General features: G+C 43.7%; 4 protein-coding genes and 1 pseudogene across 5 annotated transcripts in view; 4 read left to right on the top strand and 1 right to left on the bottom strand.

Annotated features, from left to right (window-relative positions):
* Window positions 1–14,041, bottom strand: part of LOC130526275 (SH2 domain-containing protein 3C-like) — a 35,125-nt gene that overhangs the window by 11,038 nt on the left and 10,046 nt on the right. The window lies entirely within an intron of this gene.
* On the top strand, window positions 62–3,015 carry LOC130526282 (UDP-glucuronosyltransferase 2B17-like). Its single transcript, XM_057033815.1, has 2 exons — window positions 62–461; window positions 1,001–3,015. Exon 2 carries the CDS (start codon window positions 1,031–1,033, stop codon window positions 2,597–2,599), a length of 1,569 nt encoding a protein of 522 aa, XP_056889795.1. The 5' UTR covers window positions 62–461; window positions 1,001–1,030; the 3' UTR covers window positions 2,600–3,015.
* On the top strand, window positions 3,499–6,645 carry LOC130526279 (UDP-glucuronosyltransferase 2A2-like). The gene is made up of 2 exons (XM_057033813.1): window positions 3,499–3,635; window positions 4,604–6,645. The coding sequence occupies exon 2, from the start codon at window positions 4,646–4,648 to the stop codon at window positions 6,227–6,229; it is 1,584 nt and encodes a 527-aa protein (XP_056889793.1). The 5' UTR covers window positions 3,499–3,635; window positions 4,604–4,645; the 3' UTR covers window positions 6,230–6,645.
* On the top strand, window positions 6,818–10,278 carry LOC130526280 (UDP-glucuronosyltransferase 2A2-like; annotated as a pseudogene).
* Window positions 10,530–13,968, top strand: LOC130526281 (UDP-glucuronosyltransferase 2A2-like). Its single transcript, XM_057033814.1, has 2 exons — window positions 10,530–10,899; window positions 11,867–13,968. The coding sequence occupies exon 2, from the start codon at window positions 11,909–11,911 to the stop codon at window positions 13,478–13,480; it is 1,572 nt and encodes a 523-aa protein (XP_056889794.1). The 5' UTR covers window positions 10,530–10,899; window positions 11,867–11,908; the 3' UTR covers window positions 13,481–13,968.

Genomic DNA, 14,041 nt, shown 5'->3' with positions numbered 1-14,041 from the left:
TTTCAGTCAGACGGTTTCAACTGTCGCATCTTTAAACATCACAGGACAGACCTGTCTTGATAAACCATCATGAACAGGAAGGCTTTCTGTAAATGTAACAAAAATCCGAACTTGTGTTTAAGTTTTTCAGCATCATGATGTTCAATCAGTCAGGGCAGCCCTTCCTGCCATCGGGAAACATGTTTAATGTCACACTAAAGCCTCACAGAGGCTTAACTGGATCAAGTGAATTTATGTGCAGATTAGCCTTTGCACCCTCATAACCTCAATCTTATCTGGCCAGCATACCATGAATGGAAATAGTTAAAAGTTGTATAAGGGGCTACTATCACTGCTGTACACACACTGAACTTTAGTACGGTCACTTCACTGTGGATACGAGGATCTGTGCAACACTGTCACTCAGTGATCTATCTGATCTACAAAAGCTGCAAGTACGGACGACAAACCATTACCGGCAGGTAAGTCTTCTGACCACATGGTTACCTGTTAACGTCTTGGAGAAATAGTTGAGACAAAGCTGCCCATTTTTGGAGCAAACCGCAAACTGTAGTCCTTTTAACCTTAAAGCTGAATGAGGCTTGAGGGATGGAGGAATTTCTTTTTGGCAGGAAAAAATGAAGATGTCGTGGATGTGTTTAATGAATTGCTGCTAAAGTCATGAAAGATTTGTTATTGTCATTAAAACTTAGTGTCACATTACCTCAGTAAAGAAAAGCAGCAAAACTTGTTTTTATTGTCCAGTTAGTGTGTAATTGTTTTAAATGACGGGAAAAAAGTCAAATCCATTGCAAGTTTTACATGTTCTGATGTCAAAACTGTCAGAAGACTCGTTTTTACGATGTAAAACACTGTCACAAAAAGACCTTTGTACAAAAAAACTAAATTTAATAATTTCAACTTGTAGGATAATGTTGCCTTTTTAAGATGAAGGAATTTCTCATCACCTATAATCATATTTTTGTTAAACTTTAATTTAAAAGGGTGTTGTGTCTTTCAGTTCATTGGGCCAGGCAGAACCCTATCAAAGATGCTTCTTCAAGCTGTGGTGCTGCTCTACTTAACGTCAGTGGTAAATGCCGGAAAGGTGTTGGTGTATCCGTTGGATGGGAGCCACTGGATCAACATGAAAGTCCTCATTGAAGAACTTCACGCCCGAGGTCATGAGGTCACGGTGGTGAGGCCGTCAGACAGCTGGTACATCAAGGCAGAGTCTTCATACTACAAGTCCATCACTCTGAGCTCCTCTGCAGGATTCGACGAGGAAGGTTTTGGGTTATTTGCAACAGAACTGCTGGCCATGAGGCGAGAAGGTGCCTCATTTTGGAATCTTTTGACTCAAGAGTATAAAATGATGGAAACTTTCTCCATAATGAATAACCTGGTCATTCAGATTGCTGGAGAGATGTTTGAGAACACCCAACTGATGCAGAGCCTCCATGATGCCAAATATGACTTGGTCCTGACAGATCCTGCAGTTCCTACAGGGGTGCTGCTGGCGCACCGGTTGGGTCTTCCACTGGTCTTAAATGTGAGGTGGACTATCCAGGGTGAGGGGCATCAAGCAATCGCCCCTTCCCCATTATCCTATGTTCCAATAGCCATGTCAGAGCTGACAGACCAGATGACATTTTTCCAGCGTGTGAAAAATATTCTATATTATCTCTTCAATCAATTTAAAATTTGGAACTTCATCGACCCCAACTTAACAACGTTTGTTCATCGTTACTTTGGTGATGACGTGCATTACATGGAGCTGTTCCAGTCAGCTGATATCTGGCTCATGAGGAACGACTTCACTTTTGAGTTTCCTCGACCCACCATGCCAAACGTCATTTACATGTCAGGATTTCAGTGTAAACCCTCCAAGCCTCTGTCCAAAGAGCTGGAGGACTTTGTCCAGAGCTCTGGTGAACACGGCATCATCATCATGACATTAGGAACCCTGGTGGGGAACCTTCCTGAGGACATCGTTGAGGACATCGCTGCCGCGTTTGCTCAACTTCCTCAGAAGGTGATCTGGAGACATAAAGGTAAAAGACCATCCACCCTGGGCAACAACACCTTACTGCTGGACTGGCTCCCACAAAATGATCTCCTCGGTCACCCCAAGACCAAACTTTTCGTGGCGCATGGAGGAACCAATGGAATCCAGGAGGCCATCTACCACGGCGTCCCACTCGTGGGTCTGCCCCTCATGTTTGACCAGCAAGAAAACTTCTTCAGGATGAAGGTCAAAGGTGTGGCTAAAGTCCTGGACATTGCAACTGTGAACAAGGACAACTTCCTGGAGGCCCTGAAGGAGGTTCTTCACCAGCCCAGTTACAGGGAGAAAATGAAAACCCTTTCCAACCTGCACAGGGATCAACCCATGAAGCCGATGGACCGAGCAATGTTCTGGATCGAGTTTGTCATGAGACACAAAGGAGCGAAGCACCTGCGGACGGAGTCTTACAAGATGAACGCCATCCAGTACCACTCCATCGATGTGCTGGCGTTCCTGGTGACGCTTGTTCTGCTGATAGTACTAGTCTTTACCTCAGCGGTAAAGTTTTTGTGGAGGAGGTTGTTTTGTAGAAGCAAAGTTAAAAAGGAATAAAGTACTCTGGTGGCATCTTTTTGAACTTCTTGTCTTGTAAATGACAATATTCAATATATTATATTTTGAGGATTTATTCAGGAGCCCGGGTGGAACATACGGGAGTAAAATATTAATGAATATTACTCTGCAAATGCAATATCTGGCTTTTGGAGTGTAGACATCAATTATCAAACTCCAATGCTGATTTCTAAGTACATATGAAACAATGGCCCATTTATGACATTTCAGAGAGGTTCATGCTGCTCAATCCTGCCAAAAATTTACAATGAACCTTGGACACTCTTCTAAGTTCCATTCTAAGAAAGTTTTACATGTTTTGTTGAATCTTGAATTGGGTTTCTGCAGGATGTTCTCAAACATTTAATGCAGATGTTAAAAATAAACCTTAAATGTATCCTGAATATATCACAAAATGGCAGTATTGTCATTTTTTAAATAAAAAAATGATGCACAAACAGGCACAAACACAAGCTGTACAGTATTACATCCTCCTGTGAGGAGGGTGTGTTTGCACGCCACGGGGAAATTGAACTGACTATAAGGTTTAATTACACTGTAGTCTGTTCTTAATAATCTGTAACATTGATTTTAAAAAGCTCCATTAATATCTTATTTGTGTTTAAGCAAAAAGTCTATACAGACCTGTAAATGGAAGTTTAATTCTCATAAAAGTGAGAAGCGTCACTTAAATGAATCAATATTACAATATTCGGCCACAGCCCCACGTCCAGGCAACAGGAGACAGAAGGCTTGTCGACGTCACTCATTGATGCTTCACCGTATCAACTTAACATGTGGCCAGAGTGGCTTTCGTACATTAATAACACACAAACCGCCCACTGTTGCATAACCGACATTATGGTGGGGGGAACACACACACACTGAACTTTAGTACTCCTCCCTATCAACACCCTCTGTTGTCATCCGACCCTCATAGTTGCATAAAACCGTCAGTCTGTGTCTTGTTGGCGACGGCTGAGCGTCCAGACAGCGAGCTCGCGCTGACCCGAGTCGACCGAACACATCGTTACCTGTAAGTGTTTCAGCAGATTTCACAGACTCACAGCAATTAAATGCAGACTAAGTTTGTTTATTTTACACAAGCTTTAAAAAGATTATGCTGGTGTTTCAATGCAGTTATTCCCCCCTTTTTAAGCATGTTTTTGTTCAGTTCAGGAACAGGGGCATTACCGTGCGTGCGCAGCTTCACAGTGCACGTTTCAGATGTTTCCTATTCACAGGTTCAGTGCAGATAGTAAAGCTCTGCTCATTCTGCTTGGGAACTCAATGAAACCCTTTCAATAGTTCCTGTCATCATGGCAGGAGCGACAAGTTATTGATAAGAAAGTTTTACCTGATGACTTAGAAAAGTCTCAAGTTTACAGAAATGCAGGAAACAACATCAAAAACACAACCGTCTTTCATTAGAAAAGAATGTTATTATTTCATAAAAGTTGTGGATTTATGTTTGAAGTCCCTTGAAAGTGTAAAAAAAAGCAGCGGCTGTTAAAGTCCTGCTGTAGCTAAACATCCTCAACACCAGCCAACCCATCAAATGTTGAGAGGGGGACCAAAGCGCTTTGGTTTACAACTGGGGATTCAGCCACTAAAATGCAAATCCTTGTGTTGTTGTCAAATCTGGAAACAGATTGTGTAATTATGTAAATGAGAAAATCAGAAGTCTCTGTTGCTCCAACACCTTCAGCGGATTCTTGCTGCCAGTCATAGGAACATTTGCAGCCACCAGTGTTGACACTAATGGTCACAGGTTTGCATCATTTATCAGTCACAGCTGATAACAGATAACGTACAAGCGGACACATAGCTGGGAACAATAAAGTCCTTTTATAATACACAGATGACTATTAACACCCCCGACATAGACATAGGGTACACTTAAACTCCAGTTAAAGTACTCTGGCCTCTCTTTATTTATGACCGTCACAGTTTTACAGTGGGACAGTCCAGCAAAACTGAGATAATCTGAATGTCTGTGTTTAGATTATTCAGGACAAATCAAGCTTTCCTGCCTCGGCTTCAGAGATGCTTCGACCAACCTCGCTGCCACTCCTGTTGCTGATCTGCACTGTTTCGGTGGTGAATGCTGGAAAGGTCTTGGTGTATCCATTGGATGGGAGCCACTGGGTCAACATGAAAGTACTCATTGAGGAACTTCACTCCAGAGGTCATGAGGTCACGGTGGTGAGGCCGGCGGACAGCTGGTACATCAAGGCAGAGTCTTCATACTACAAGTCCATTACTCTCAGCTCCTCTGCTGGGTTTGATGCGAAAGGATTTGGGTTATTTGTTGAAAGAATGCTGGCCATGAGACGAGAAGGTGCCTCGCTTTGGAGCCGTTTATCTCTGGAGTATGAAGTGGTGGAAGCCTTTTATCAAATGAATAAGCAGGTAGTTGAGATGGTCAGAGAGATGTTTGAGGACACCCAACTGATGCAGACGCTCCATAATGCCAAATATGATTTGGTCCTGACAGACCCTGCAACTGGGCCAGGGGTGCTGCTGGCTCACCGGTTGGGTCTTCCACTGGTCTTTAATGTGAGGTGGACTATCCAGGGTGAGGGGCATCAAGCAATCGCCCCTTCCCCATTATCCTATATTCCCATACCAGGAACAGAGCTGACAGACCAAATGACGTTTTGGCAGCGCGTTCAAAACATTATGTACTATTTCTTCTCCTGCTGGCAGATTTGGTACGTCACCGATCCAAACTACAGACCGTTTGTTCATCGTTACTTTGGTGATGACGTGCATTACATGGAGCTGTTCCAGGCAGCTGATATCTGGCTCATGAGGAACGACTTCACTTTTGAGTTTCCTCGACCCACCATGCCAAACGTCATCTACATGTCAGGATTTCAGTGTAAACCCTCCAAGCCTCTGTCCAAAGAGCTGGAGGACTTTGTCCAGAGCTCTGGTGAACACGGCGTCATCATCATGACATTAGGAACCCTGGTGGAGAAACTCCCTGAGGACATAGTTGAGGACATCGCTGCCGCGCCGTTTGCTCAACTTCCTCAGAAGGTGATCTGGAGACATAAAGGTAAAAGACCATCCACCCTGGGCAACAACACCTTACTGCTGGACTGGCTCCCACAAAATGATCTCCTCGGTCACCCCAAGACCAAACTTTTTGTGGCGCATGGAGGAACCAATGGAATCCAGGAGGCCATCTACCACGGCGTCCCACTCGTGGGCCTGCCCCTCATGTTTGACCAGCAAGACAACTTCTTCAGGATGAAGGTCAAAGGTGTGGCTAAAGTCCTGGACATTGCAACTGTGAACAAGGACAACTTCCTGGAGGCCCTGAAGGAGGTTCTTCACCAGCCCAGTTACAGGGAAAAAATGAAAACCCTTTCCAACCTGCACAGGGATCAACCCATGAAGCCGATGGACCGAGCAATGTTCTGGATCGAGTTTGTCATGAGACACAAAGGAGCGAAGCACCTGCGGACGGAGTCTTACAAGATGAACGCCATCCAGTACCACTCTATCGATGTGCTGGCGTTCCTGGTGACGCTTGTTCTGCTGATAGTAGCAGTTTTTACCTCAGCGGTAAAGTTTTTGTGGAGGAGGTTGTTTTGTAGAAGCAAAGTTAAAAAGGAATAAAGTACTCTGGTGGCATCTTTTTGAACTTCTTGTCTTGTAAATGACAATATTCAATATATTATATTTTGAGGATTTATTCAGGAGCCCGGGTGGAACATACGGGAGTAAAATATTAATGAATATTACTCTGCAAATGCAATATCTGGCTTTTGGAGTGTAGACATCAATTATCAAACTCCAATGCTGATTTCTAAGTACATATGAAACAATGGCCCATTTATGACATTTCAGAGAGGTTCATGCTGCTCAATCCTGCCAAAAATTTACAATGAACCTTGGACACTCTTCTAAGTTCCATTCTAAGAAAGTTTTACATGTTTTGTTGAATCTTGAATTGGGTTTCTGCAGGATGTTCTCAAACATTTAATGCAGATGTTAAAAATAAACCTTAAATGTATCCTGAATATATCACAAAACGGCAGTATTGTCATTTTTTAAATAAAAAAATGATGCACAAACATGCACAAACACAAGCTGTACAGTTTTACATCCTCCTGTGAGGAGGGTGTGTTTGCACGCCACGGGGAATTGAACTGACTATAAGGTTTAATTACACTGTAGTTTGTTCTTAATAATCTGTAACATTGATTTTAAAAAGGTCCATTAATATCTTATTTGTGTTGAAGCAAAAAGTCTATACAGACCTGTAAATGGAAGTTTAATTCTCATAAAAGTGAGAAGTGTCACTTAAATGAATCAATATTACAATATTCGGCCACAGCCCCACGTCCAGGCAACAGGAGACAGAAGGCTTGTCGATGTCACTCATTGATGCTTCACCGTATCAACTTAACATGTGGCCAGAGTGGCTTTCGTACATTAATAACACACAACCGCCCACTGTTGCAGAACCGACTTTATCTTGGGGGGAACACACACACACACACACTGAACTTTAGTACTCCTCCCTATCAACACCCTCTGTTGTCATCCAACCCTCATAGTGGCATAAAACCGTCAGTCTGTGTCTTGTTGGCGACGGCTGAGCGTCCAGACAGCGAGCTCGCGCTGACCCGAGTTGACCGAACACATTGTTATCTGTAAGTGTTTCAGCAGATTTCACAGACTCACAGCAATTAAATGCAGACTAAGTTTGTTTATTTTACACAAGCTTTAAAAAGATTATGCTGGTGTTTCAATGCAGTTATTCCCCCCTTTTTAAGCATGTTTTTGTTCAGTTCAGGAACAGGGGCATTACCGTGCGTGCGCAGCTTCACAGTGCACGTTTCAGAAGTTTCCCATTCACAGGTTCAGTGCAGATAGTAAAGCTCTGCTCATTCTGCTTGGGAACTCAATGAAACCCTTTCAATAGTTCCTGTCATCATGGCAGGAGCGACAAGTTATTGATAAGAAATTTTACCTGATGACTTAGAAAAGTCTCAAGTTTACAGAAATGCAGGAAACAACATCAAAAACACAACCGTCTTTCATTAGAAAAGAATGTTATTATTTCATAAAAGTTGTGGATTTATGTTTGAAGTCCCTTGAAAGTGTAAAAAAAAGCAGCGGCTGTTAAAGTCCTGCTGTAGCTAAACATCCTCAACACCAGCCAACCCATCAAATGTTGAGAGGGGGACCAAAGCGCTTTGGTTTACAACTGGGGATTCAGCCACTAAAATGCAAATCCTTGTGTTGTTGTCAAATCTGGAAACAGGTTGTGTAATTATGCAAATGAGAAAATCAGAAGTCTCTGTTGCTCCAACACCTTCAGCGGATTCTTGCTGCCAGTCATAGGAACATTTGCAGCCACCAGTGTTGACACTAATGGTCACAGGTTTGCATCATTTATCAGTCACAGCTGATAACAGATAACGTACAAGCGGACACATAGCTGGGAACAATAAAGTCCTTTTATAATACACAGATGACTATTAACACCCCCGACATAGACACATAGGGTACACTTAAACTCCAGTTAAAGTACTCTGGCCTCTCTTTATTTATGACCGTCACAGTTTTACAGTGGGACAGTCCAGCAAAAGTGAGATAATCTGAATGTCTATGTTTAGATTATTCAGGACAAATCAAGCTTTCCTGCCTCGGCTTCAGAGATGCTTCGACCAACCTCGCTGCCACTCCTGTTGCTGATCTGCACTGTTTCGGTGGTGAATGCTGGGAAGGTCTTGGTGTATTCATTGGATGGGAGCCACTGGGTCAACATGAAAGTGCTCATTGAGGAACTTCACTCCAGAGGTCATGAGGTCACGGTGGTGAGGCCGGCGGACAGCTGGTACATCAAGGCAGAGTCTTCATACTACAAGTCCATACTACTCTCTCGCTCCTCTGCTGGGTTGATGCGAAAGGATTTGGGTTATTTGTTGAAAGAATGCTGGCCATGAGACGAGAAGGTGCCTCGCTTTGGAGCCGTTTATCTCTGGAGTATGAAGTGGTGGAAGCCTTTTATCAAATGCATAAACAGGTAGTTGAGATGGTCAGAGAGATGTTTGAGGACACCCAACTGATGCAGAGGCTCCATAATGCCAAATATGATTTGGTCCTGACAGACCCTGCAACTGGGCCAGGGGTGCTGCTGGCTCACCGGTTGGGTCTTCCACTGGTCTTTAATGTGAGGTGGACTATCCAGGGTGAGGGGCATCAAGCAATCGCCCCTTCCCCATTATCCTATATTCCCATACCAGGAACAGAGCTGACAGACCAAATGACGTTTTGGCAGCGCGTTCAAAACATTATGTACTATTTCTTCTCCTGCTGGCAGATTTGGTACGTCACCGATCCAAACTACAGACCGTTTGTTCATCATTACTTTGGTGATGACGTGCATTACATGGAGCTGTTCCAGGCAGCTGATATCTGGCTCATGAGGAACGACTTCACTTTTGAGTTTCCTCGACCCACCATGCCAAACGTCATCTACATGTCAGGATTTCAGTGTAAACCCTCCAAGCCTCTGTCCAAAGAGCTGGAGGACTTTGTCCAGAGCTCTGGTGAACACGGCGTCATCATCATGACATTAGGAACCCTGGTGGAGAAACTCCCTGAGGACATAGTTGAGGACATCGCTGCCGCGTTTGCTCAACTTCCTCAGAAGGTGATCTGGAGACATAAAGGTAAAAGACCATCCACCCTGGGCAACAACACCTTACTGCTGGACTGGCTCCCACAAAATGATCTCCTCGGTCACCCCAAGACCAAACTTTTTGTGGCGCATGGAGGAACCAATGGAATCCAGGAGGCCATCTACCACGGCGTCCCACTCGTGGGCCTGCCCCTCATGTTTGACCAGCAAGACAACTTCTTCAGGATGAAGGTCAAAGGTGTGGCTAAAGTCCTGGACATTGCAACTGTGAACAAGGACAACTTCCTGGAGGCCCTGAAGGAGGTTCTTCACCAGCCCAGTTACAGGGAAAAAATGAAAACACCTTTCCAACCTGCACAGGGATCAACCCATGAAGCCGATGGACCGAGCAATGTTCTGGATCGAGTTTGTCATGAGACACAAAGGAGCGAAGCACCTGCGGACGGAGTCTTACAAGATGAACGCCATCCAGTACCACTCTATCGATGTGCTGGCGTTCCTGGTGACGCTTCTTCTGCTGATAGTACTAGTCTTTACCTCAGCGGTAAAGTTTTTGTGGAGGAGGTTGTTTTGTAGAAGCAAAGTTAAAAAGGAATAAAGTACTCTGGTGGCATCTTTTTGAACTTCTTGTCTTGTAAATGACAATATTCAATATATTATATTTTGAGGATTTATTCAGGAGCCCGGGTGGAACATACGGGAGTAAAATATTAATGAATATTACTCTGCAAATGCAATATGTGGCTTTTGGAGTGTAGACATCAATTATCAAACTCCAATGCTGATTTCTAAGTACATATGAAACAATGGCCCATTTATGACATTTCAGAGAGGTTCATGCTGCTCAATCCTGCCAAAAATTTACAATGAACCTTGGACACTTCTAAGTTCCATTCTAAGAAAGTTTTACATGTTTTGTTGAATCTTGAATTGGGTTTCTGCAGGATGTTCTCAAACATTTAATGCAGATGTTAAAAATAAACCTTAAATGTATCCTGAATATATCACAAAACGGCAGTATTATCATATTTAAAATAAAAAAATGATGCAAACATGCACAAACACAAGCTGTACAGTTTTACATCCTCCTGTGAGGAGGGTGTGTTTGCACGCCACGGGGAAATTGAACTGACTATAAGGTTTAATTACACTGTAGTTTGTTCTTAATAATCTGTAACATTGATTTTAAAAAGGTCCATTAATATCTTATTTGTGTTGAAGCAAAAAGTCTATACAGACCTGTAAATGGAAGTTTAATTCTCATAAAAGTGAGAAGTGTCACTTAAATGAATCAATATTACAATATTCGGCCACAGCCCCACGTCCAGGCAACAGGAGACAGAAGGCTTGTCGATGTCACTCATTGATGCTTCACCGTATCAACTTAACATGTGGCCAGAGTGGCTTTCGTACATTAATAACACACAAACCGCCCACTGTTGCAGAAACGACTTTATCTTGGGGGGAACACACACACATACACTGATCTTTGTACTCCTCACTATCAACACCCTCTGTTGTCATCCGACCCTCATAGTTGCATAAAACCATCAGTCTGTGTCTTGTTGGCGACGGCTGAGCGTCCAGACAGCGAGCTCGCGCTGACCCGAGTCGACCGAACACATCGTTACCTGTAAGTGTTTCAGCAGATTTCACAGACTCACAGCAATTAAATGCAGACTAAGTTTGTTTATTTTACACAAGCTTTAAAAAGATTATGCTGGTGTTTCAGTGCAGTTATTCCCCCCTTTTTAAGCATGTTTTTGTTCAGTTCAGCAACAGGGGCATTACCGTGCGTGCACAGCTTCACAGTGCACGTTTCAGAAGTTTCCCATTCACAGGTTCAGTGCAGATAGTAAAGCTCTGCTCATTCTGCTTGGGAACTCAATGAGACCCTTTCAATAGTTCCTGTCATCATGGCAGGAGCGACAAGTTATCGATAAGAAAGTTTTACCTGATGACTTAGAAAAGTCTCAAGTTTACAGAAATGCAGGAAACAACATCAAAAACACAACCGTCTTTCATTAGAAAAGAATGTTATTATTTCATAAAAGTTGTGGATTTATGTTTGAAGTCCCTTGAAAGTGTAAAAAAAGCAGCGGCTGTTAAAGTCCTGCTGTAGCTAAACATCCTCAACACCAGCCAACCCATCAAATGTTGAGAGGGGGACCAAAGCGTTTTGGTTTACAATTGGGGATTCAGCCACTAAAATGCAAATCCTTGTGTTGTTGTCAAATCTGGAAACAGGTTGTGTAATTATGCAAATGAGAAAATCAGAAGTCTCTGTTGCTCCAACACCTTCAGCGGATTCTTGCTGCCAGTCATAGGAACATTTGCAGCCACCAGTGTTGACACTAATGGTCACAGGTTTGCATCATTTATCAATCACAGCTGATAACAGATAACGTACAAGCGGACACATGACTTGGAACCATAAAGTCCTTTTATAATACACAGATGACTATTAACACCCCCGACATAGACATAGGGTACACTTAAACTCCAGTTAAAGTACTCTGGCCTCTCTTTATTTATGACCGTCACAGTTTTACAGTGGGACAGTCCAGCGAAACTGAGATAATCTGAATGTCTATGTTTAGATTATTCAGGACAAATCAAGCTTTCCTGCCTCGGCTTCAGAGATGCTTCAACCAACCTCGCTGCCACTCCTGTTGCTGATCTGCACTGTTTCGGTGGTGAATGCTGGGAAGGTGTTGGTGTATTCATTGGATGGGAGCCACTGGATCAACATGAAAGTACTCATTGAGGAACTTCACTCCAGAGGTCATGAGGTCACGGTGGTGAGGCCGGCGGACAGCTGGTACATCAAGGCAGAGTCTTCATACTACAAGTCCATTACTCTCAGCTCCTCTGCTGGTATTGATGAGGAAGGATTTGGGTTATTTGTTGAAAAAATGCTGGCCATGAGACGAGAAGGTGCCTCGCTTTGGAGCCGTTTATTTGTGGAGTATGAAGCCGTTTATCAAATGAATAAACATGTACTTGAGATGGTCAGAGAGATGTTTGAGGACACCCAACTGATGCAGACGCTCCATAATGCCAAATATGATTTGGTCCTTACAGACCCTGCAACTGGGCCAGGGGTGCTGCTGGCTCACCGGTTGGGTCTTCCACTGGTCTTTAATGTGAGGTGGACTGTCCAGGGTGAGGGGCATCGAGCAATCGCACCTTCCCCATTATCCTATGTTCCCATACCAGGAACAGAGCTGACAGACCAAATGACGTTTTGGCAGCGCGTTCAAAACATTATGTACTATTTCTTCTCCTGCTGGCAGATTTGGTACTTCGTCGATCCAAACTACAGACCGTTTGTTCATCGTTACTTTGGTGATGACGTGCATTACATGGAGCTGTTCCAGTCAGCTGATATCTGGCTCATGAGGAACGACTTCACTTTTGAGTTTCCTCGACCCACCATGCCAAACGTCATCTACATGTCAGGATTTCAGTGTAAACCCTCCAAGCCTCTGTCCAAAGAGCTGGAGGACTTTGTCCAGAGCTCTGGTGAACACGGCGTCATCATCATGACATTAGGAACCCTGGTGGAGAACCTCCCTAAGGACGTTGTTGAGGACATTGCTGCCGCTTTTGCTCAACTTCCTCAGAAGGTGATCTGGAGACATAAAGGTAAAAGACCATCCACCCTGGGCAACAACACCTTACTGCTGGACTGGCTCCCACAAAATGATCTCCTCGGTCACCCCAAGACCAAACTTTTCGTGGCGCATGGAGGAACCAATGGAATCCAGGAGGCCATCTACCACGGCGTCCCACTCGTGGGCCTGCCCCTCATGTTTGACCAGCCAGACAACTTCTTCAGGATGAAGGTCAAAGGTGTGGCGAAAGTCCTGGACATTACAACTGTGAACAAGGACAACTTCCTGGAGGCCCTGAAGGAGGTTCTTCACCAGCCCAGTTACAGGGAGAAAATGAAAACCCTTTCCAACCTGCACAGGGATCAACCCATGAAGCCGATGGACCGAGCAATGTTCTGGATCGAGTTTGTCATGAGACACAAAGGAGCGAAGCACCTGCGGACGGAGTCTTACAAGATGAACGCCATCCAGTACCACTCTATCGATGTGCTGGCGTTCCTGGTGACGCTTGTTCTGCTGATAGTAGCAGTTTTTACCTCAGCGGTAAAGTTTTTGTGGAGGAGGTTGTTTTGTAGAAGCAAAGTTAAAAAGGAATAATGAATGGCAAGAGAGTTCCTGAATTGCCATTTCATTCAAAGAATTCCTTGAGTTACAATTTTTGCCTCAAATCTTCAAGTTTCCACAGGATGGATGAGAATAACTTATGACATTTCAGAGAGGTTCACGCTGCTCAACAGCAGTACTTATTTAGATGTATAGAACTACCATCATCTCCTCTCTCAACAGTCTGAGTCTCTTGTTCATCAACAAAACTCCTTTCTAAATTTATGAAGTCTTTTTGCTTTAAGATCTCAGGATTACACGTCGATATGTTGAAATCAAAGCACAAAAACATGAAGAGCGAGTAGATTCAGGTGACTGTGAAAATCAGATCGTTCCAAAGAACCCGAGGGAGGATCCAGAGATTCAGCAATGAAAGGTCAAAAGAACGAATGAGCTGGAAGACAACTTGTGTGACCGAATGTTCAAGCACCACTGATGAAACGACTGATGAAATCTGTGAAAAATAAAATTAACTTGGAGAAGATTCGAGTTCAGACGTATCAGTGTTACATATGAAATGTCAAGAACTATTTGTTTGATTATTTATCTTCAACG

This window comes from Takifugu flavidus, chromosome 5 (genome assembly GCF_003711565.1).
Source record: "Takifugu flavidus isolate HTHZ2018 chromosome 5, ASM371156v2, whole genome shotgun sequence".
NCBI classification, from domain to species: Eukaryota; Metazoa; Chordata; class Actinopteri; order Tetraodontiformes; family Tetraodontidae; genus Takifugu; species Takifugu flavidus.
This window is presented reverse-complemented; position numbering and strand designations above follow the sequence as displayed.

Excerpts from the sequence above, each read along its gene's own strand:
- LOC130526282 (XM_057033815.1), top strand. The coding sequence starts at position 1,031 with ATGCTTCTTCAAGCTGTGGTGCTGCTCTACTTAACGTCAGTGGTAAAT.
- LOC130526279 (XM_057033813.1), top strand. The coding sequence starts at position 4,646 with ATGCTTCGACCAACCTCGCTGCCACTCCTGTTGCTGATCTGCACTGTT.
- LOC130526281 (XM_057033814.1), top strand. The coding sequence starts at position 11,909 with ATGCTTCAACCAACCTCGCTGCCACTCCTGTTGCTGATCTGCACTGTT.